The 24,163-nt window shown below is 41.0% G+C and overlaps 2 protein-coding genes and 1 long non-coding RNA gene across 5 annotated transcripts in view; 1 reads left to right on the forward strand and 2 right to left on the reverse strand.

Moving 5' to 3' along the window:
- CNTRL (centriolin) overlaps positions 1-19,327 on the reverse strand; it is a 73,784-nt gene extending 54,457 nt beyond the window's left edge. For 2 of the 3 annotated variants that reach the window (XM_040962943.1, XM_040962941.1), the window contains exons 1-7: positions 19,148-19,326; positions 14,954-15,201; positions 12,520-12,650; positions 10,331-10,461; positions 9,247-9,388; positions 6,426-6,612; positions 3,416-3,609 (exon numbers count right to left, since the gene is read on the reverse strand). In XM_040962943.1, the coding sequence (XP_040818877.1) occupies positions 3,416-3,609; positions 6,426-6,612; positions 9,247-9,388; positions 10,331-10,461; positions 12,520-12,650; positions 14,954-15,170 (1,002 nt within the window). In that variant the 5' untranslated portion in view covers positions 15,171-15,201; positions 19,148-19,326. Of the gene's footprint in view, positions 1-31; positions 86-3,415; positions 3,610-6,425; positions 6,613-9,246; positions 9,389-10,330; positions 10,462-12,519; positions 12,651-14,953; positions 15,202-19,147 lie in introns of all 3 variants that reach the window. The other variant, XM_040962942.1, reaches the window with a different exon arrangement.
- Positions 19,328-19,417: 90 nt separating this feature from the next.
- Positions 19,418-20,650, forward strand: LOC121144625. Its single transcript, XR_005881901.1, has 2 exons — positions 19,418-19,613; positions 20,505-20,650. It is a non-coding gene; the product is annotated as an uncharacterized LOC121144625 (long non-coding RNA).
- Positions 20,651-21,364: 714 nt separating this feature from the next.
- On the reverse strand, positions 21,365-23,610 carry LOC121144547 (uncharacterized protein C4orf3 homolog). Its single transcript, XM_040962815.1, has 2 exons — positions 23,554-23,610; positions 21,365-21,555 (listed from the first exon to the last, which is right to left on the reverse strand). The coding sequence occupies exons 1-2, from the start codon at positions 23,608-23,610 to the stop codon at positions 21,454-21,456; spliced, it is 159 nt and encodes a 52-aa protein (XP_040818749.1). The 3' UTR covers positions 21,365-21,453.
- Between the last annotated feature and the right edge of the window lie 553 nt (positions 23,611-24,163).

Consider the following 24,163-nt stretch of genomic DNA (forward strand, 5'->3'; position numbering starts at 1 on the left):
ACAGTGTGCAGCTGAGCCCTGAAGGAGCTACCTTTATGGAAGAATAAAGAACCAGCACAAAGCCTGCCAGAAACCAAGACAAGCACTAAAGGGAAAAAGAAGCAAACAGATACTGTCACTAAAGAACTCTGGAGTTTAACTGCAGGAACAAAACCCAATCCTTGCTGAAAACTTACCACCGGAAGAAACAGTTATCACTACCTGCATTATTTTACATGGACACATTTCACTGTCACTCCATGAGTCAGCTTTACCACCTCCCACTCCTTGGCTTGATTCATTTCAAATCATTTTAACATTGATCACCTCATTAAGTTCAACTCTCTGAGGTGGGCAAGAGAGGCAAATCATACTTACTTAAAAATAAGGAAACAGAAGGACAGGAACTAAAGAACTTGTAAGAGGACAGAGGCTAACTTCCGCTGGTGGGGGACTGGGGGATTATTATGGTTTAGATGGCCACCAGAAGACTTATTTCAATGCTATTTTATAATAAATGGCCTAAATGTACAAGCAATTGCTAGCCTTACAAAACTGGAAAACATCATACAACTGTAAGCTATATTATTATCAGATATTATTTAAAAGATAATGGAAAATGGTTTTAAATATAGGCTACTAGAGTAAGACTTATAATTCTTTTTCTTTTAATTTAGTCCCTTGGAATAATAGAATATGGAAAAGAACACAAATTGGCAATTTAAAGAATACAAAATAATCAGTAAATATACAAGCACTTCTCAACTCTCCAGTAAATGCAAAAATGACATTTTTTCCTATCATACAAGTTTGAAATAACAATATCTAGTTGGAAACTAGATCCCTTCATTTGCTGCTGTGAAGTGTAAATAGGCTATTGGCTTTCTGCAGTATGTGCTAACATAAATAAAAAATTTAGATACAAATTACACAACAGAGTTCATTCTGTGGTAATTTATGTTGAAGAAATACAGGTATGTGTATAAAAGTTACGTGTGTGAGTAATCATCCTTCAGCATCCACAGGAGTTCCATTCAAGGACCCTGCCATATAAAAACATGTCCACGCATAAAAGCACAGGATCTGCATATAGCATACCACCCACCCTCCTGTATCCTTTATATCACCTTTAGGTTCCACATAACAGCTAGCACAATGGAAATGCTGCCAGCAGCTGCTACACAGTAATGTTGAAGGGGCAATGGTGAGCACCTAGCCTAATATTTTCAATCCACATTTGTTTAGAAACCCATGGCTATGCTGGTCTCACTGCAGCATTTCCATTGTGAGATTTTCTCTGCAGTTGTTTGTAAAAGCAATAAATATATAAATAGATAAACAAAAAGCAACCTAAATGTGCATCAGTTAAGAGTAGGTTGACTAAATTATGGAGGGTTTATTTAATGGAATACAATATAGACTTTAAAAACAATGAAGATTTATATTAAAAGATTTTAACAAAAGTTTTCATTTTTAATAAAAAAGTTTATAATAAAGATTTTTATACATGAACTGGAAAACAGTTCACATATATCATTTTGTCTTGTTTGTAAAATCACAAAAATAGTCCAAGACTATGTACTTAATTGCATACTCATTACACAACCATAGCTGTATTACAAGCGAGGGAACAGTTCACAGCTTAAATACAACTGTCAATAACTCTCCGCCAGGTTCATTCCTCATCAATTCACTCTATCACAAATGGAGAACACTTATCATTAACACAATATCTTCCAGATACAACTGAGAAACTTCAAAACCATCTACAAAGGTACGTGAAGGAACTCACAAATACTCCGAGCATTTACACAATGGAGCTGGGGAAGCTGTCCTGTGTTTGCATCAAACTGGCCTGGTATAACATGACCTTTTTCCCTCAGGCAAGAAGGAAGTGGTTAAAAATTCATATTTCAAAGTGCCAGCTTTCTTCTCTAATCAGAGAAGAGAACATTTTCCTTCTTGTTAAAAAAAAAAAAACAAAACAGAATTTTTAAGGGATACAGAATTTAGGAAAGTGTATCTACAACTCTGTTAGCTACACAATAAGTCCCTACAAATTATGCAAATGTCAGACTGCGGGATTAACACCAAAAGCGGGGGTGGGGGGGTGGGGAGGGAAGAGGGGTAGGTAATTAATAATCAAAAAATGGCCCAAGTTTACATAATCCGAGATTTTCTGATTTGAAAAAGCCTTTAGTCATTTGGTCCCTTTCCCTGTCTACTGTTGTTGATCTTTCCCCAAACCTTGAGCATGTGGCCGGCCTCTGCCTATTTCAGACAGCAAACATATTTCAGTCATTGTCACACTTCAGGACAGCCACCAGAACTTATTCTAGGTTACTAGATGAAACCCACTTTTTCCTAACTGTATTTGTTAAGTCTGCATTTTCTCTTCCGGGGCCTTAGGAGCTAACTCTAGTGCCTAAGAAAACCCTCTATTAGAGCAATGTCACAGTTCACTGGGTCTCCTGTCAGTCTGCACACCCTTACTTCCCTGGTCGTTGCTCACCTAACATGACCTCAAGACTGCTCTATGCTCTGCAGAAATTACCTTCTAAACAGACCTTATCTACTCTCCATCTTTTCACACTTTACTATGCTTCCTATTTCAACCACAGACCCAAGATATAAAAAATCAAATATAACAGATACACACAATGGGCCATTTTAAGGTGTCCTAGAATTCTACTCCTCAGAAATACTTACTGTAAAGAGTTAGGTGCACATTTTACCATTTTTACTTAAATATGATTTAATGTATTTTAAAATACAGGAAAACACATTTTATAAACTGTTTTGCAACTTGCTTTTTTTCACCTAGTAAAATATGTCAAGCAGCATTCTATGTCAGGACATAACAGCTCTGCTTTATTACTGTTCTACCACATAGATGTCCACTAAGGGCTCTCCCACTGATTTATAGTTTTTACTCATGTGAACAATGTTACAGTGAATATCCTTGTGTGTGTATATACATGTTTGTGAGTATAAACAATTACATATACGTATATATAAAATTTTCACACATCTGGCTATAATTTCTATAGAATCTATCAATGGAAATAGAATCGCTTAGAATATATTTTAAATGTGAATAATTTTGCCTTCTAAAAGTTTAAAATAGTTTATCTAAAATGTTGTTTAAAAACATACACATGTCTGGGGCAGGCTCACCACTGCCTCAGAGTGGGTGGGGGGGCGGGGGTCACCCTTTCCTTTGGTTCTGGATGCCATGCTGCATGGAACAGGCCACACACCATGAACCTCGTGTTGCCATATCATCCAGTGTCTGGTCAACTACAATATGTAAAGTCATCTGCATATTTCTGTTAAACTATGTCTGCCCCACTCTATGATCAAGAAGCTGCATTTTTGAACCTAGGGGTTAAAAACTATCTTAATACCAGAAACATAATACAAAATACAGACTCACCAATTCATTTTTCGTGTTTAGGTCACTCTCAAGTTCCTCAAAATTTTGTTTCTGTAGCATGGCCTCTTCTTTTAAGGATCTGTTCAGTTTATCTTGGCTTTTGATTTCCTCAAGGATCTTTGTTTGTTTGCTTTTAAGCTCTTCGGTTTCCATCACCTTCTTTTCTAGGTCTTTTTCCAGTCTTTCTATCTCTTCTGCCAATAAAAAAGTAACAGTTTATCATTATATTTCCTGTTTGAAAAGAATATAAGACTATTTCTTAAATAAAACAGCAGAAATTCAAGAGTTGTATAAACACAATTCTACTTCTAAAATTATCCACCACAGCATTGGGAAAAAATATAACACTGATCTCGAAATTCATTTACATTAAAAGCAAAAAGGTATTATTTGGATCATACTTTTAAAAGGCAATACAGACATCAACCCATTTGTGATGCTTGACTATGTTTTTTTCAACTTTTATGCTGATGTGAAAACAAGTTCAGTAAAAACTTTACTGTGAATGCAGAATTCTGATCCTTTCCCGGGCTAACAATACATGTTAGAATACCTTCCTGTGATACTAAGCAGCATTAAAGCTATCATGCTTTATTTGATGTTCATAATTCTATTTAAAGGAATGCTATGAGTGTGAAATACTACATCATCTTAAAATCCTTCAAGAGCTTCCTAATTACTCTTAGGTTAAGATGCAAAAAGCTGACACGCAGTGCTGATAAGGATCCTCGGGAAGCCACCTGACCCTCTTGGGTCCCTTCTCCCAGCACACACCCCCTGCCGCTTTCTGGAAACACCATTCCAGTTCTTCAGACCTGCAATGCCCTTTCTCATGTGCAGGCTTCTTACTCCCACCCTTTGCCCAGAGCTGTCTTCTCTAACTCCTAGTGGGCTGCTGTGCATCCTTTGGGTCTTAATTTTTACAAAATCTCTAAGAAATCTACAATGGCCCTTTTCTCTCCCCAGATGCTCCCACGCCACTGTGAACTTCTGCCATGCCCCACGTCACACAGGACAGTGTAAAGTGTGACCAAATCGTTTACTTGTCTCTTTCTAGCTCAAGGTTTACTCCTAAGAGTCTATCTAGCACATTCAAGTTTTAATTAATATTTGGAGTTACAAATAAACTACATTTTCCCAATAATATATTTTTATGATAACTTTCCTTCACATTATATTGTTAATGTTTCCAAAACATACAAATCCTAGCTACAAATGGCGATAGGAGAATCCTAAACTAATACAATGCACCCTGTTTTTGGTTTTTACCCTGTTTTTAAGCACTGGACTGCAACATAAAGGTGCAAACGGACTAACATCAATTTTAAAAGGTTAAAAGACTGGTTCGTTTCCCAACACTCTGCAACAGTCACTTCAAATCTTCTTCTTTCTCCTCAAACCTTCTATACTCCATGGAGCTTTTCTTACAGGATGACTTTATATTTCAATGAAAAAACACACCTTCTTATCCCACTAACAAAACAAAACTAGCTACATCTACCTGCATCTTCTTCCCTTTCCATGCAGAAAGTACCCTTCCTATCAAGCGCCTTCTTTCCTCTCTAATATCATCTCCATGTCTTCTCAAGGACCAAGAGAATCCAGTCATGGTTCGTCCCTCCATTCCACTCTTGAATATTCTGCTGGTCTGTTTCATTACCAGCTTTGGGGGTTGTTGCCTTCATCATTTTTGCCCATCTCCTGGTTTGGAAGCTATGGCTAAATATTTCTTTTTTTATTATTACTATTAAACTTGAAACATTTTTTAAGGACTAGGGCAGAAAAAACTCTAAGTGGAAACTCCAGCCAACATCTCCCTTCAGTTCACTCTTCAAGCCATTGTAATCTGGCATTTGTTCCCAGCACTCCTGTCAAGCTCGCCACCGCCCGCAGTTGGTCTAAAGCACTTCCTCTGGTGCAGCTCGCTTCATGTCTCCACAACACTCAACATGGTCGACCACTTCCTCTCTTGAATCTCTCTGGGGTTTTGCAACCTGCTGTTTGCTGGTTTTCCTCCGCCCTGCTGGCCTCTCAGTTTCTTCAGCGAGCTGCCTTTCTTCCTCTTTTCCATCCACACCTGAATGAGCAAACTCATTCCCATGAAAACATTTTTGTGGATGACTCCCAAAACTGTATCTCCAGTTCATGTGTCTTCAAACTCTAAATTTGAATTTTACCTGGTTCTCTTGCAGATATCTCAAACTCCACGTCTTAAACAAAATTCTGCATTCTTCCTTTTTTTTTTTAATAAACGGTATCCCAACTAACCACTTACTCAACCCCGAAGTCTCAGAATTATATAATTTATTAGTGCTACTGATCCTACCACCAAAGTTGATCCATTTAATTTCCCACAGCCACCACCTAAGTACAGGCCGCCAGCAGCTACAGCCTAGATCACTGCAGCATTTCCCCAGCAGATCCTTTCACATTCATTTGGCCCTGTACCATTCTCTACCTTGGCCCAAAATTTTTCTTAATCAGATTTTATATTTGAAATAGAATTCAAACCTCAAGACCTGTGCCTTCTTACGTCTTTCTATCTCCCCAAACTTTTTTTTCATGGGGGAGAGTGGGAGAATAATACTCCTGCCTCACTGAACTCCTAGGGTCCTCGTACCCTAAGAAAACAAGCTGTTCCTTTTCATGACAACCGCAATTCACATGGCGAACCCTCTCTTCCCTCTGTCTTCAGCTTAACTGCTACTTCCTCAGAGGGTCACTCCTGTGTATCACATTACACCATCTGGAAGGTTCCTCTCTGTCACTGCACCTAGATTTCCTTTTTTTTTGTCTGTACATATATGTTAAGTTAATTGATTTATGGTATCACTTGCCATGCAACTTTAATGACTTTACAAAGTTCATTTAACAGTATTATAAAACTCATTATAAATTTTAACAGTATTAAAAAGTTTAACAGTCTCATAAAGTTCATACAGCATTTTTTTGATAACCAAAATAAATTCCTTCTTTGCCCAAATTTCAGGTTATTTAAAAATTATTTTACCTAAACTGAATCTTTCAAAAGCCTCGTGTCTATCCTGGGTGGTTACTGGTTGACCTTCCAAACTTTCCAATGAACGCAGATGGAATATGGTGAACTGGAGGTAATGAGGAAGCGCCACAACTGGATTTTCAAGTAGGATCAGGGAAGTCAAATCTTGAAGTGGTTTCAACCTGCTTACATTCTGGAGCTAAAACAACAACATAGTACCACAATTGCTATACTTTAAAACATACCTAAAAGGAAGTAAGGCATTGAGGAAACTGCTATTACATTGCAGGGAATCAATGCATAAAACCCAAAACCCCCAAAACTGCAGAAGGAATAAAAAGGAAACAACACGCATCACAGTAGTATCAGGCCCCAACGTTCCATTTCACTGTGATTCCCACAACCTGCGATGCAAGCACCAGCGTAATTTTATAGAGGAAGAAACTCAATTTCAAAGAAGTTGGTGACTTGTCCAAAGCTCGGAGCCTATAAGCACGGAATTTCACTTTAAGTGAGTGCAACTTACATGTGTTTCATTACATTGATAAAAATCTCTAAATGGCTAGAAAAAGATTTTGGTAAGCCTTTGATAATTGACTTATAACCAATAGTTAAGACACGTAAGGATATGTAGAGATATGGAGGTACTTTTTTCATCTGCTTGAATGCCTGCAGTGGCAGGGCTGGGCCAAGCCAAAACCCTGAGGCCGGAACTCTATTTGGGCCTCCTACATGGTTGGCAGGGGCTTAACCACGGCAGTCATCATCTGCTGCCTCCCAGGATGCATCAGCAGGAAGCTGGATCAGAAGCAGAGCGAGGCGCTAGGACCCAAACCAGCATTCTGATATGGAATGCAGGCACTCCAAGCAGCTGCTTAACGCACTACACCACATGCCTGCCCCAAGACACATTTTGAAACAATTTTCCTCCATTTATGAAAGGTTTTAAGGAAGTTGACTAACACTATTCTAAATAGCTGGTACAAGCCAATATTGTTTCCCAAGTTAATGTGCATGACTCCTAATGATAATCCATGTCAAAATCAGGATGAAAACCTTACACAAAATCAAAAATCACCAACATTTATTAGGTGGTTTTTCTGTTACTTAGGTGACACTTAGTACTATCGTAAGCATCAACTACCTTGTAGGAATCTCTGAGGAATTTTTAGATATCTCTTCCCGTAATCACAAGAGATTCGAGAGCTCCAGATGGAACCAGCTCTGTGGTATATTTGGTTAAGCCACACAAGCATCCCGGGTCAGAACACTGCGATCAACTCCCTGATACTGCGCTTGGGAAGGTAGCAGAAGATGGTGCGGCTTAGGTGGGTCCCTGTCACCCACTTGGGAGACCCAGATAGTTTCAGGCTCCTCGCTTCAACCTAGCCTAACCAGGCCAACTCAGCCATTGTGGCCACTGGCAAATAAGCCAGACAAGGACAATCTTACCATCTTTCTCTCCCTCTCTTTCTCAGTCTGTCTCTGTCTATTCCTGTAACTCTGCCTTTCAAATAAATAAATATTTTGAAAATTGAAATCAGGACCAAGTGCAGCAGCCTGGTGGCTGAGGCCCTTGCCTTGCATGTGCCAGGATCCCATATGGGCACAAGTTCATATCCTGTAGCTCTACTTCGCTGCTTGTGGCCTGGGAAAGCATTCGAGGGCAACCCAAGGCCTTGGGACCCAGCAACCACAGGGGAGACCCAGATGGAAGAAGCTCCTGGCTCCTAGTTTTGGATCAGCTTGGCTCCAGCTGTTGCAGCCACTTGGAGAGTGAACCAGCCAATGGAAGATCTTTCTGTCTGTCTCTCCTCCTCTCTCTATAAATCTGCCTTTCCAATAAAAATAAATAAATCTTTTAAAAAGTGTTAAATAAATACTGCTTGTTAGTACTGGCTTCCATTTGTGACAATTTGAGGAATACAGCTTTAGAGTTATTTAGTGTATAAAAGTTTCTAAAGCATTTTTACAGCTTTCATTTTATACAAGCCCACCAATACTCTTAAAGGAGTTGGTACCGGGATTCATATTCTCCAGTTTAAATAACAAATTTTAGAAAAAGTAAGGCATTCTCTAACATTATAGGAGACAAGTCTGCATACATACTTAAAGAAACATTTTTCATTTTCTGTTCCACATCTGAGGGTTTTTAAGTTACACCATGATTTTTCCAATTTTTAGACAAATGAATGTTTTTACTTAGCAAAAAATTTTGGAACGTGCAACTATAAAAACCATAAAAATTGCAAACTATACTCCAGAGTAAAATCCATATCATTATCCAATTATGTTGACTACAACAATGCTGCTTTGGTATGAAAAGTGAGTGATCAACTTCTAATACCACACGATATCATGATTAATATTAATCCACAAGATTGAAAACTTGATTATACGATAATACTGTAAAGGGAAATAAAATTCTTTGCTTTGTAGTGATCTAAATTCTGGCATGAGCTGTGACTTTGAGTAAGGGACTGAGTCTGAAACCTTACATATAAGTGGGAATAAGACCACCCTGTCTAACTCAAAGTATATGAAAAACAATCTCTGCACTGGCTTCTTAGTAAGAACAACATTGTTAAAGGCTCAAGTGAGACAATAAATGCGACTGCTAAACAATCAACTCTTAGTTACTGCGGAAACCATGCAAGATGAGAACTGCCTATATCTAATGAACTCTGGAGTATTCTAGGTTATGCCTGATTTTAGTGGTTGGCTAAAAACAAAACGTTTCTCTTTTTTTTTTCTCAAAACAACTGAAAATTGTAAATTGGCTTTATTCAGGATTTTCAAAAATCTGAAAATAAAACAATTTTGAATAACTTACCGATGATATCTTGTTGCCTTTTAGATTAAGGACTCGTAAAGATCTTAATTTTTTCCCTAACCATACTGGAACATGTTCAATTTCATTTCCTGCAAGGTTTAGCTTTTGCAGATTACACATATTTTCTATGCCTTCAATTTTGCTGGAAACAAAAGGATAAATCAAATTTAGTAAGTACAATGCTAGAAACTATCACATCATTGTTATAAAAATTAACAATGCCAGCAGGATATAATTACTTCTGGAACGATATTGTGTTTCTGAATGTAAATATTTCAATAAGAATATTTAAATTAATAAAACATTTATGTGATTGTAAATTTAATTCTTTTGTCAATTTTCTGTACTGGGTGAATATTTCTAAGCTTCTTTATTTTCATTTTTATTTTCCTGAAATTATTTTCATCAGAAGCAATCATTCCTTACCTGAATTTTGTATTTTAAGTTTCATTCATTAATTGGATTTAAAATATCATTTTTGTCTTACTAAAAAGTCTGCTATTATTTTGGCTTTTTGGCCACCATATTTACCAAACATAACTTGAGGGAAAAGCATACAAATATTAAGATGTTTCAGATTTGATCTTTGAATCTTTTTGATTGTAATAAGTTTGTCCACATGCAGTTTTATCACTGTAGGTATTAATGATTATTTCTCACAGTAATATTTATTATAAATCAGAAACAGGATTGGGAGTTATTCCTTAGGGCAATGAGCAAAGAACATCAGGATAAATACACTGGTTCAGTGGGCTCAAATACTTGAGACCAAAACAGTAAAATTAAAAACTCTTGGCTTCCTGTCAACATTCTTTCCCAAATACAGAGAAAATCACAGACATCTGTGGGAGGTTTGTCAGAAATGGAATTCAGATACAGCTGGGGACTCGAAAATATTATCTCCTTCCTTGATAATGTTAGATAATTTCCTGTGCCTATGTAATGCCAAAACATACAAACAGCTATATGTGAAGGACTAGACCATGAATGGACAAGGTTTCAAAGGGCTCTGGTTAACACGGGCAGCGGATGAACCACTCTATACACAGACTTTGTCATGCTACCTAAGGAAGCATTTACTCACCTGATTTTATTATACGATAAATTGAGTTCCCGTAATCTTAACAGCTTGTCCATCTTCTCAATCTTCCCTATTAGATTACAGCTGAGATTCAGGACTTCAAGTTTAACACACTTTTCCAAATTTTCGATATACTGGTTGGAAACAAATGAGTAAAAACTTTATACAAGATGCACGGACACAGCACGCTGAACCAAAGCCTGTGTGTCAGCGGCTGCTTCGATCAGTCATCAGAGAATAGCAAACCCTCAGCGCTCACACAGACAATGCCTCGGGTGCAGCTCCCCCTCACCAAAGGGGGTGCTATCCTGCTCCCCAGTGGATCACTGACTACACAGACAGTTCAGGACTATCCAACAAAAATCACTGCTCCCTCTGCCCCAACTTGTCTACGCTACCCCTTTTTCTCTCTCTCCCTTCCTTTCTTCCAAACAGAAGTTTCCTTTGAGTTTACCTGAGGTGCCTATGTTCTGGCATAATCTAAACTACCTGCTCCCCGAATCTTCTTATCCAGAAGTTAAAAAGTGGTCATTTTCCAAAAGATATTTGTTAGCTACTCAAGCACATACAAGCCATGGCAAGAGGTAATGAGGACACAGCAACACAGCACTGAACCGGACAGCATCTCTGTGCTGATTCCTCTCTGTCAAGCGAGGCACCGGAGCACTGAGCCATCATCTTATCTCCCTTATCTGCCACTCATGTTCTCACAGAGCTGTCTGCACTGCATCATTCCTCCCTCCATTCCCTCCGGATTGGAGCCATTTGGATTGGGCATGTATCTTCTACTACATCCACACACTCAAATGGTTCTCGCCAAGGTTACTATTCATTCATCTATCCTATAAATACTTCGCAAAAGTGGATTATGTGCCAGGAGCTGTTTTGTGCATACAGTGGGGAATAAGGAAGGCAGGAGTTTGTTCTCCTTCATCAGGGCAGACAGCTAACAAACAAACAAGCAAACATGATTTTCCAGGCAGTGAACACTAGCAAGAAATGCAGCAGAACACAAGGCAACAAGAGTCTATTTTTTTTTTCTGTTGTGCTCATGCTATATAGGACTACTGCCTGGCACGTAGTGTACTAAATAAAAACTGATCAACAGAAAGATGAGAAATTAGTGACTGAGAAAATGGAAACACAATACTAGGCTCACAAAACAAAAAAATACAGAGAACCCAAGAAGGAATCTGCTAGGTTTAAAAACAGAGGGAAGGGCATCTTAAATGCACATGACGTCAGCACTGTATTCTGTTGGCATTTTATTTCGTCCTTTCCTACCTGAGGGTGCCCTCCTGCTGGAGCTTCTGCCCAGCGCCTCCGTCAGGCTCTTTCATCGCACTCTCCCTGGCATTCCTCTCATCTTTGCTAGTTTTCCTTTTAGTCAGAGGCAGTCTCCAAATTAAGATCTAAATTCTCCGTGATTAAAAACTTAGAGTACTTACTTCTACTGTCTAAAAGAATACCCCATGTATAATAATTACACAGCAACTACCTACTAAGCAGATATTCCATTTTTGTAGCTTTTAAGCTCCAGGATACTTTCCTTTTCCTTTCTGTGCCCTTGCTATTCACACAGCCAAGTTCTTACTATTAAGGTCTCAACTCAGCATCCTTCCTCTGTGAAGAATCTAAATTCCATTTTGCTAATTAAATTGGGTTTCATGTTGTATAGTTATGAATAGAGTAGCTAACCCTATAGCAAGGATCGCATTTTTTTTTTCTGTAAAAGGCAACAAAATAAAAGAATATCACACTGAAAATGAATAACAGAAGGATTGTACAGGCATATTTTTGGACCACCATAGAGCTGGAGAATCATGTCAGATCTTTCTCTTAGGGACTGCCTCTCCCAAGCTCTGTTACTGTGATGCAGAAAGGGCCTTGGGCAATAGCAAATGAGTTTGGCTGTGTTCCAATAAAACTGTACAAAAAACAGGAACCAAGTTTCTGATTGGGAAGCTGTATTTCTGCCAGCGCCTTCGCTAGAGGCAGGCAATGACGTGCAGAATACTGGGCGACAGTTGCTTATGATGTCACAGCTGTTACACTTCTGATCTAGAGCTTTCACTGCGAGCACTCAAGGGGCTACCACAGGGATGACAGCTTGACCTTTCTCCTTCTTTGTAGCTCTGGGGTACAGAAAAACTAGAACCAGGGCTTAGATCCAGAAATGGTTGGTAACTTACCCTAAATTTCTTGCCGCCATCTTTAGAAAGTGAAAGGTTCAGAGATTTTACCAAGGCCAAATTGTCCTGTTTGGTGAGTTTTTTAATGAGGGCTTCTGTAATATATCGGACTCCTACACACGAATCAGCTTCTGGAATTGCAGAAACAGATTATCAATAGAGGAAGATTTGGTTATTCTGAAAAACTAATCATTTTTTGCTGCCACTGTAATGCAAACATTTTTCAAAAAGATTTATTTCACTTGAAAATCAGAGTAACAGAGAAAATGAGAGAGAGACCTTCCATTCACGGTTCACTCCCTGAATGGCTGCAATGGCCAGAGCTATACCAGTGTGAAGCCAGGAGCCAAGAGCTTCCTCTGGGTCTCCCACATGGGTATAGGGACCCAAGTCCTTGGGTTATCCTCCGTGTTCTTCCCAAGCAGTTGGCACAAGAACCAGCACCCATATGGGATGGAAGACAGAGGATTAGCCTTTTATGCCACTGACCTCCTACACCTTTTTTTTTTCTTAAAATTTTATTTTTGTTGGAAAGTCAGATACACAGAGAGGAGGAGAGACAGAGAGGAAAATCTCTGTCCAATGATTCATTCCCCAAGTAGCCAAAATGGTCAGAGCTGAGCTGATCCGAAACCAGGAGTGGGGTCCCAAAGCTTTGGGCTGTCCTTGACTGCTTTCACAGGCCACTAACAGGGAACTGGATGGGAAGTGGGGCTGCCAAGATTAGAACTGGCACCCATATGGGATCCTGGCATGTGCAAGGCAAGGATTTTTAGCCACTAGGCTACTGTGCCGGGCCCACACTTATTTTTTTAGTTGTATAATAGAAATTTGAACCTCTTCTAGATATCAAGGAGAGACAGAGAAGGTTGCAAAAAAGGGGAGAGAAACTATTTAAATGAACAGGATTTGCCTTCTCTGATATTTAATTGATCCTCGTCCTTTATATTGCATTTGAAGACATTTTTTAGACCAAATAGTGGCTCCTGGCTTTGGATTGGCTCATCTCAGGATACTGTGGCCTTTTAGGGAGTGAACCAGTAGAGGGGAGATCTTTCTGTCTCCTCTTCTCCTTGTGAATCTGTCGTTCCAACAAAGATAAATAAATTTTAAAAAGATACATTTATTTACTTGAAAGTCAGAAATAACAAGAAACCAGCAGCTAGCAGCTTCAATAGTGTCTCTCATGCGGCTGTCAGGGGCCCAAACATTTGGACCATCTCCTGCTGCTTTTCCCAGGTTGTAGCAAGGAGCTGGATAGGAAAAAGAGCAGCTGGGAAGTCAATCAGCATCCATACGGGATGCCATCCTTACAGGTGGTGACTTTACCCACTATGCCACAACACTGGCCCCTCATGTGAGTTTTTAAAACTAAACTGATACAACTTGATAGTTTTTTTAAAATTCCAAACTAAAGCTAAGCAATGCAGAAATACTTAAAAAGTATTTTTTTTCCTAATTTGTTTCTCTAACGAGAATCTCAAAATTTGTTACTATTTTAAATAAAGACAAAAATATAATTTAAGGAGACAAAGCACTAATTTGATGTCCAGCACACTGACTTAATGACCTTCTTGGCTACTGCCATCAAAGACTGCTAAAGCCATATAGCATTCAACAAAAATAACCATAAGAAGAAAACTACCACTTGTTTCTTTAGGGGTCACAATCAAATTAAAAATAATGTACCAACCTAAATGGCATAAAGGTCAGTACAATACGAACTCAACAGTGGTAATATTTAAAGTGTGAACTGATCAGACATCCAGGTCAACAGAGTCTGATGGCTGTGATTTTACGATTTAGTGAAGAATAAGGCACTTGTGAAAACTCTCAGAATGACCAACTATTTTAAGAAACAAATTCAATGGTGGGACATGTGATGTACCACATGTGGAAATGAGGCCTTTCACGGATACACTGGCACAGCCCAAGTAAGGATGTTTTCATACCGAATCCAGGCATTCCACTTTGAAGTGGACAATATGTCCTTGCAGTACCACAGGATGGCAAACCTGGGTATGAGCTTTACGGCACAGGAAATAAAACTTCCTCTTTCTGCAAACTGCATATTCTTAATCCTTTCAGCAATTTTTACCCCCAACCAGAGGCTCAATCTTTCCACTGGTTTCTATCAGAAACAAACAAGCCATGGCTACTGGCTTCAGCCTGGTCCAGCTCGGGCTGCTGAAGCCATCTGGGGAGGGAGCCAGCAGATGGAAAATCTCTCGCTCTCTGTAATTCTGCCTTTCAAATAAATGACTACATCTTTTTATAAAAAATGAAATACATACAGAAAGGATAAAAGAAAAAAAACCCCACAATATGCCAAGTTATGATAGATATAAATTTGATCAAAAAATGTGGGCTCCTATTATCCATTCCTGCTCATGACTCTGGGGACCAAATTCTTAGCTTTCTTAGATAGCCATACTTTTACGGTCTTGGCAGTCCAAAGGCATGCTGTTTTCATCTGTAACTTCGACTTGCTCACACCACTGTCCTTCGGAATAAAAGGGCAAAGTGTCAGGCCCAAGCAGAGGTGAAAGTGACCTGGACCTCATACTGGAAGTGAGAGATGACGGGCTCGGAGAGGGAGATGACGGTGGCATCTTGCTGGAGGTGACTCTCTGTTGAGGACCTTTCTTCATTGCAACAATAGAGCCAGGCGCCCATCTAGACCTGTAAGAGTGTTCAGTATTTTTAAAAAGGTTAATTTTTGTGAAGTTACCAAACTTCTTAAATTATTTCTAGAACTTTCAAGGCTAATCCTACCCTTCTTGCTGAGACAGTATCCATAAAGTGAACTGCACTGTAACTTAACATGCACATGAACTGAAAGCTTAGCTTAGGACTATGCTTTGGGGACAAATAGCTGAGTCTCAGTCAATCACAAGCTCCATTCAGTCACAGGCAGACAAGCAGTTAGACCGTTTGGAAAAAAGGCCAACCTGAGCTCTCACTGAGCAGGATGGTTTCCTTACCTCACCTCTATTTTCATTTCAACAATGCTGTCTGCACACACTGCAAAGTGTCCTAGTCCTGAAGGCTGCCCAATCCATGAATTAGTCTTTGCTCAATCCAAACTATTTCAGATTTGTTTAAAGTTTTTCTCTTTTCATACACACACACACAAAAGTATATATGTGTGTGTATGTAATTGTTCTAGTTTCCTATCATATAGTTCCTAAAATCTTTGGAATCTGTGGAACAATGAATGCCTTTCTGCATGACTGGTGGTCAATAGGCTCAAAATGGCCATTTACGGCGGCTAGAAGCCCAAGGTTGATCATAGAGTTGGGACTTTTAGCCCCCACGCTCCCCCTTCCAGGAAGAGTTGCAGGTTGAAGAACACATCACCAATGATTAAAAAGGTAACCGGGCATGCTTACACAGTGAACTTCTATAAAATGAAAACTGCATACAACAGTACATACCCATTCATCCATTTTGCTCAGGAATACATAAACCTTGTCCAGAAATGACGAAGTCCAGAGAGTTTCCGGGTAGCTAAACAGGAAATGGTTCTTGAGGTGAGTTTGGAAACTCTGTGCGTTATATAATGCCATTCTGCCACAGAAGAAAGTCTCTCAGCAAGACTACGGGTTGTAGACTCAGCTGTAGCAGCACTCCTGTTCTACCCAAGAATCGCACTCTCAAACTTGAGAAGGGCTAAGAGGCATGTGCTTACAGTGGTCAAACTTCACATATTCCTGACCAAAATGGATTAGATGAAGAACAGGGCCCAGTCCCACTTTCACATATCCTTCTCCCTTCCATGGCATGTCAGAAGATGACAAAACTGCAACAATCATGCATGCTACAGACACACATATTCATGGCTTCTACATTGGCAGATTCAACCAACTGTGACAGAAAACATTTTAAAAATTATATCTACACGGAACATGTACACAATTTTTTGTTATTTTTTGTTATACTTCCCTAAGCAATGCAATAATATTATATTTACATGGTATTAGGTACTATAAATAATCCAGAGATGATGTGAAGAATACAGGAGGATGTTTATAGGTTATATGCAAATCATCATCATTTTATATGAGACTTGAATATCCTTGGATTTTCAGATGTGTGGCGCATCCTAGAAACAACCAACCATGGATACAAAGGGAAGAGTGTACTTTCTATTTTAAATTTCTTGGTTTGGGGCCTGTGCAGTGGCATATCAAGCTAATCCTCAGCCTGTAGTGTGGGCACCCTATATGGTTGCTGGCTTATGTCCTGGGTGTTCCACTTTTGACCAAATCCCTACAGACAGCCTGGGAAGACAGTGAGCATGGCCCAAGACCTTGGGTCTTTACGCCCATGTGGGGAACCCAGAGGAAGCTCCTGTCCCCTGGCTGCAGACTGGCTCAGCTCTGGCAGTTGTGGGAGTTTGGGGGGCAAACAAACGGAAAATTTCTGTATTTCTCTCAATCTCTCCTCTCTGTAAAATCTGCATTTCAAATAAAATGAATCTTTTAAAACATTATTGGTTTGAGATAAAAGCATCTCATGTTTATGCAATAGTTATTTTCTATGCTGCATCTTAGTTTCCCAGATACTAACCCATCCAGAATTCCTCTCACCCTACTGCTCAAACACCCTTGGCCTCACTTGGCTATCTTGAGACCCTTCTGTCCCCTCCCGTGGTTAGTAAAACTCTGGCTTATTTATTCATAGAGTTACAAATGTTGGAATGGATTCCAGAAATCTATGTCAGCCCCTACCTTTTATGAATTATGAAGCGGAAGATTAGGTGATGGTTTACAAGCCACAGCGCATCCCTAGATCCGCTCCCTGGTCTGCCACAGCTCCCATAAAGCCTGGACTTACTAGATATAGGTAGTCTGCCTCATAGACAAACTACCTTGGTGAACTAGACCTTGGGATTTACAGGTTTTAAAACTGGTTAGCGTTCTTTCACAGAGATATTCCTGGAAGGGTTAAGTCCTGAAACAGAAATTAAAGGTAGGGATGAGGATGTGGTATGGCTCTTGGATCTTGTTTGTAATCATACAGACAAAAACCAACCAATGGAAAACAGCGTGCAGCTGAGAGGTAGGGCTAAAGTGAGCGAACGGTTAGGACCAAGAGAAAACAAGCAAAACAAGTCCAGAGCTGGAGGCACAATCTAAACACGCTGGAGATGGTCTGCAGACCAAGAGAAAGCCACCAACCAGAACCACACGATCATTGGAATCACACGGCAGAGTAAGCAAACACTAACCACCCTGTCAGCTCCAACCCAAACAACCTACCTGGACTCACAGTCCTGTCCACCACAGCTCCAGACAGATGGCAAACTCCACTTCTCATCCGGCTATTCTCAACTTGGCATCTTTCTCGTCTCCCAATCAGGCAAACTTTGATCATCTCACAACTGTCATCTCTCTGTACAGGCCACCCTAACACGCAATATCCACCAGCACTTCTTAACCTCCACATCTTAGCCCTTTACGGTGTATCTTGGAACTTACTCTCTCGTTCTTCTTCATCCCATGCCATCTGCCCCACTGCAATCGTGTCTACCCCTCTCCAGCCCTTCCTACAATTCCTACACCTCTTCAAGCCTTCCAAACAACTACTCTTGTTCCCAAAGCTACTGTCCCATTCCATATTGCCCACTTCCGCCTTCTATCTTTCTTAATCTCACTCTACCAAGTTTTCTGACAATTTCTGTCCCAGTCCCTTCACATCCTGTGGTCTCTTCTATGTTTTCTACTGTGCTTTCCAGCACTCTGCCTTCACACTTCTATATCCATCCCGTCTTCTCCAACTGTTCATTTCTCTCTATCCCAGCAAATACCCAGACAACCTAAATCATGCTGAAACTTTCGCCTGACCACATTCACAAGCAGCAGTTCTTAATCATAAATGAGAGCTTAAGAGACCAGAACTGAACAGTCTGAGTTCAAACCCCGATTTTCCATCTATTTAACTTCTCCGGTACTCAGCGACACTACTGTTTAAACCGCGGTTACCTTCACACCAGATATTGGAAATTCTAAATGATTTACTGTACAAGTCAAGTCATCAAAACTGTATCTGGACACTCAGTATACACCTACCAGGACAAGATACTCAACAAGGTTGGGGAACATGACCACAGTCATAGGGCTAAGGAATACACAATATGGCAGAAGAGAGACTTGAACCCTAGTCTGGTAGGTTTCGAAAATCGTTTGGCCCCTTCTTTAAGTTTCCCATTCTTCACTGTGTTTCCAGGTTCTGCATTCTGTCTGACAGCAGGACACCTGTCAGAATACCTTGGGATCCTTTATCCGGCCATTCCCACACATCCTGGCACACCTATGCTCCTCAATCTGGCGGAGCCCCAGTCCCTTCCCGCGCCGCACCTCCCACGCTCAGACCCTCCCTCTGCCAGTATCCCTCCATCACCACTTCTCATCTAAATCTCCGTACCTTATCCACCTTCCCACGCCTGTTCCGGGCCCTCCCATCCTAGGCGTCCAATCCCAATTCCCAGGCAACACGCCCCCGCCCCGGATCCATCCGGAGCCGTCCCACCCCACGCCTGGCTCGGGCCTTCTCCGCCTTTGCCCACAGCCCCGGCAGCTCGGTCTGGACTCTGGACGATGGCCTCCATCAGCCCCGCACTCACCGCCTAGGAGCCGAACTGAACAGCCAAGCGGACCGAGGCCGGGCGGGAGACGCACGGGCCCTGCCTTTCAGGCGCCGGGCGGCGCGGGTGCCATTTTGTTGTGTTGTGCCGGTTGCCGAGTGCCGCGCGCGCCGCGGGGGCGGGGACTGCTCGGCTCCGCCCCCAGCCCGAGCCGTTGCGCGGGGCCGAGCGGCCTGTGCCCGCGGCCTGTGCCCGCCTCAGCCGGCCGCGCGCGCCGGTTGTCCGGGGGTGCCTGGTACGAGGTTTCCCGCCGCAGCAGCCCGGCAAACTCGCGCGCCCCAGCTTGGGGTACCGAGGCGGCCTGCGGTTTGCAGCTGTGGCTACGCACAAGGCCGTTCCCTCTCTGAGGCGAAGCTCCTTCCGGAGGGCTGGGTCAGAGGACGAGCTGAGGCACCGACGCTGCACCGCCACCTGCTTCGCTCTGCCCGGCTCGTGTTGACTCTGGGTGCGTCTCACAGCACTCGTCTGCCGACTTGACTACTTTTGAGACGAATTCTCTTCTTGAGGGGTTCGGACGGCCCAGCCGCGACTAAACCTCGGAGCATACGCAGCTCTGGCGCCACATGAGGAGGTTTGAGGAGCAAGCCGAGCCGGGGACCCCGCGGATCCCTGCTGCTGGTGCAGCGCCGCGGTGGCTTCAGTTGGGGCGAGCCAACAGTGCTGCCTTCGCTTCATGCGTTCAGTAGACATTTAAAGTCGAGCTGGATGCTAGGGGCGTTTCTTTAAACGCTGCCACCAAAGCGTATCTGTTCACACCAGCCTTCTAGTTTCCAGGGTAAACACAGGACCATGATACTGGTGCAGAAATCTGCAAGTGCAGTCACTGCCTTACCGGCTGCTTGCTCTGCAATCTCAGCCAGCATAATTCTTTTTGCCATGTAAATAAACATGTATCAGGCAAAACCGTGGGCAAGCAGTGCAAAAACAGTTCGCAGTCTGTGTGATAAACTGGATGTTCAGATGTTACAACTGCACACCTGTTCAGATGCAAGATTACCCTGAAAGCTAACTGAATTTTACAGGGGGAAGAAATAATAGCCCCAAATACTTTTAAGACAGTTCACACACACTAAATGCCACTAATGTCCGTGCCAAGAGCCAACTGCTAACATTAGTTTATAAATTCTGTAGGGCTACTGGGAATAGTTTAAGTACCTACGGTAACTGCTTTCCGAGTGGGACCTTTCTGATTACGTATTAGCTGACTACTCCTGTACTGCCAATTCTTCCTAAGTAACATGAACTTCAGCGAAAGAGGTGTTTATGTTAGCAGTTAGGGAGCCAGTCTCCCCTCTGGTGCCTGGATTTGATATCCACCTCTGCTTCCTGGTTCCAGCATAGCTGTCTCCAGAGGAAAAAGTCCCAGTTCAAGGAATTCTGTCACCCCTTGGAGGACTCGAGTTTTCTCCCAGCCTAGTCCCATGAGCGATGGAAATGGATGGGAGATTTCTGTTACTGAATCTGGTAAGTTAAAAGTAAATACAAATAAAATAATGCTTGGTCTACAGAGAGAAGGTTCGTGTCACTGGTGACTGAAGAGATACTTTGATCTCCTGGAGTATTTAAGGAAGTTACAAACATCACCAAAACAAATCTATATTTTGGTCACAAACACAGTTGAATGCAACAGCAATAAAAAAACAGATTTGAAACCCACAAACCTATTTCAGGGAGCTAAAGGATATAAAAGGAATTAAAGGAAGGCATTCAGGTAAAGGGGCCTGCAGGCTAGATTTCTAGTATTTGTTATCTACTGCCTTTTAAAGACTCAACTTGCCAACCATGACATTTCATAACAGTCCAACTTAATCTAAAAAGCATTTAGGGCCAAGACAAATACACTTCATTCCTTCTCTCAAAATCTCTGCCCTTCTGTAATTTACTTTGAACTTGTATATACCTCACCTTATTATTCATTATGTGATCTGTATCACATTACGCCCTACTTAACCCTTAAAACAGGAAAGGCATTGCTATATTTTACCTGAAGAACACACTAAACCTTTTGGTAGGAATAATTTTATATTCAGTCCATGTAAAGCCATCAGATATTGAAAAGTTGGTAAACATCAATCAAAGAATTTAAGAACTTAGCTACGAATAAGTGCAATTATTACCCATTAAATGTAATTTTCTAAATGATGGAATACATGTGTAAAATGAAAAAGTCCTTCAGAGACGTGAAATATGGCTATAGCATAATCTGATCTTCTTTATCCAAGAAGTGTGTAATCATTTTCAGAGTCCACTTCACAAACCAACTTTTCAATTATGGTGTCAGCAAATCAGGGCAAAAGATACACGAAGATAAACAACACCACATACATGAGGATGAACAGCCAAAGGTGCAGCCAGTACACGTGCTTCGGAATTCCATTCGGCCTGGACTGGGGTTGCACACCATGATTCTCAAATGCCCTCAGTAGGCCACACAGGGCCAGGTGCAAGCTGGAACTCCATCTGGGTTGCCCAGGTAGGCTGTAGGCAGTAGGGACTCAGCACTGGAGCCACCACCTGCTGCCTTCCAGATGCATTGTAGCAGGAAGCAGGATGGGAAGCAGAGCCCAGACTGGAACCCAAGAATTCCCATATGGATGTGGGTTTCCCACAAAACCTCTGGGCCAAGTGCCCACCCACATAACACCGTTCTAGAAAGCCTTCAGTTTCCTCATCTACAAAGTGGGATAATGCATTTTGGTCATAATAAAAATGTATTTGAAAGAATTTAGAATGGTACCTAGCCCATAGTAATTTCTCAATTTTAGCTTTTTCATTACTAGGCAATGTTTTCCTAGAAGTTATGTCTCAATTTAGGTTTGAAAAAGAGAAGAGATTAGTTAGAGAGTATGTGGATAGGAAAGAGTTTGCTTGGCAATGAACAACTTTGCAAACCCCAGAAAGAGGGAGGGGGACAAAGCTTGATAATGCTAATTCAGTGTAAAGTAATATCAAGACATTGATTCAGTATAGTTTGCACAAAATTGAGTAGAACAGCTAAAGCTGGAGGAAGGATGTTGTTGTAAATTGCATTAGTCACTTTTCATTACAGCAAGAGATGGTTTTTACCTCAGTAGGAAATTCAGGTGACTTCCATCAGGGGGCACCATGTACTTTTGCATTTGCTGTTTAACTAAACCTGACATACTTCATACCACCAGTCCAAAACCAATGAATGAGATCCTTTGCCCATTTTAAAATTCAGATGATTTGTTCTGAGACATATGAGGTTTTTTTTTTTTCGTAAAAGAATTCTGATTGTTATATCCTTATTGGATATGTGGTTTAAAAATATTTTTTCCCCAATCACTTGCTGTGCAAAAGCTTTTTGGTTTGATGTTGTCCCCTTTATTTTTGTTTTTGAAGCCTGAGCTTTTGGCTTAATACCCAAACATAACAGGACCAGTGTCACAGAGCAGATACTTTCAGTCTGACAGCTGTGTGCGTATGCTCTGGAAAACATTCTTAGTTATTTCTTCCACATGTTTCTGTTTATGTTGCCATGTTATTAATATCTAAGAACTCACTTTGTTCTCTAGATGTTCACTTTTTGTATCCTATTCTTTAAGGCTACAATTTCTTACTTTTGGAGTGTGTTAATGAAGGAGGTTGTTTGGCAGAGAGAACCTCTTCTTTGTATAGCCTCCATTTCTTCCAAGTTTCTTGTTTATTTCTCTGGTTGCTTTAGTTCCTAACTTTCATATTAGAGACCATTAGAGATAGCAATTCTTTTACTCTGTTGGAAGAGGATAGCTTTTTGGAATTTCAGATTTAGATATAGTTAAGATGCTAATTAAATATGCAGGTGGGGGATTTTTGAGTAAGGCAGTTAAGCATACAATTCTGGAGTTTAGGAGATATCTAGGGAATAAAATGCAGGTTTGTGGAAATGGTGTTCAAGTTAATTTGGTTCCATGATATTGCCTCTCCAGCAAATGCAGATGGAAAAAAAAAGTATGAGCCACAGACCCCTGGTGTTCTGTCCATCAACGGGGGAGAGGTTGCCATTGGAGAGCACATTTGGAAGTCATCGGTAGAGAAATGGTGCTTGAAGTGATGATGGCTCCTTGTGAAGGAAACCAAGGGAATTACAGTTTCCAATGGTCACTTAAAAAAATAGCACAAGTCAACAGCCTGCTGAATTTTATAAAAACACAGGTAAGAACTCTCCTCATTCTCTTTAAAAAAAAAAAAAAAGCTCACCCAGCCACAGAGCAATTCAATAATTTTTTTCAGCTGGCGATTATTTTTGCCTTGCTCCCTGCAGCAGGGAGCATTTACCAATGTCAGGGGCATTTGTTGTCATAACTCAGAAAAGGTTCTGCTGACCTGTAATGGCTACTGAGCAGACATGCTTCTAAGCAGTCTACAGTTCACAGGCAGCTCACCTCAGTCATACATCCCAGAATGTCAGCAGTGCTGTGCAGGAAGACCATTGAGATCATCACGCCTGCACTGCTTCTCTTTTCCCTCCTGACTGTCAGATATTGGGAGCAGCAACTCCAAAGGTTTTGGTATTTGAGAATGTAAATGTGTGTGACTTAAGGTACATAGTAAGAGTAGCTTGAAATTTGATCAGAAGCTTGTTGGCTTGTTGGGCTTGCCTTTTTTTTTTTAGGGTGCTAAGGTGGGGAAGCTTCGAATCTTTGTCACTGTGTTTGTCCCCCCTCAGCAACAATGTAAACAAGAAACACAGCTTGTCCTTTTCTGGCCCCAATTGTGAAATCCGTGTGAGAAGAGCTAGCACAGTGTTAAACATATCCTTGAAATTGAGGGGCGGTTGTTTGTCTCTCCATTCAGATGATTTTACTTACTGAGATGATTGGGCAAAAATGAAGGCACAGTTTACAAGTTCTCACAGTTCTCATCAGACAGAACATTTTCTGTCACTGTTTGTCTGAAAATGCTCTAAGCTAGATTGAGTCAGGTTTGTCAACTGAACCACCTGATTGATAAATGGTTTTTTACTAAATAAGCTCTTCTGATGCATTGTTGATA

The sequence above is a fragment of the Ochotona curzoniae genome, unplaced genomic scaffold (genome assembly GCF_017591425.1).
Source record: "Ochotona curzoniae isolate NIBS_2020 unplaced genomic scaffold, NIBS_Ocur_1.0 scaffold_3208, whole genome shotgun sequence".
NCBI lineage: Eukaryota > Metazoa > Chordata > Mammalia > Lagomorpha > Ochotonidae > Ochotona > Ochotona curzoniae.

Excerpts from the sequence above, each read along its gene's own strand:
- LOC121144547 (XM_040962815.1), bottom strand. The coding sequence starts at position 23,610 with ATGATCTCAATGGTCTTCCTGCACAGCACTGCTGACATTCTGGGATGT. Across the intron at positions 21,556-23,553 it reads TTCTGGGATGTATGACTGAG|TCCAGGCCGAATGGAATTCC; the intron begins GTGAGCTGCCTG and ends GTGCAACCCCAG.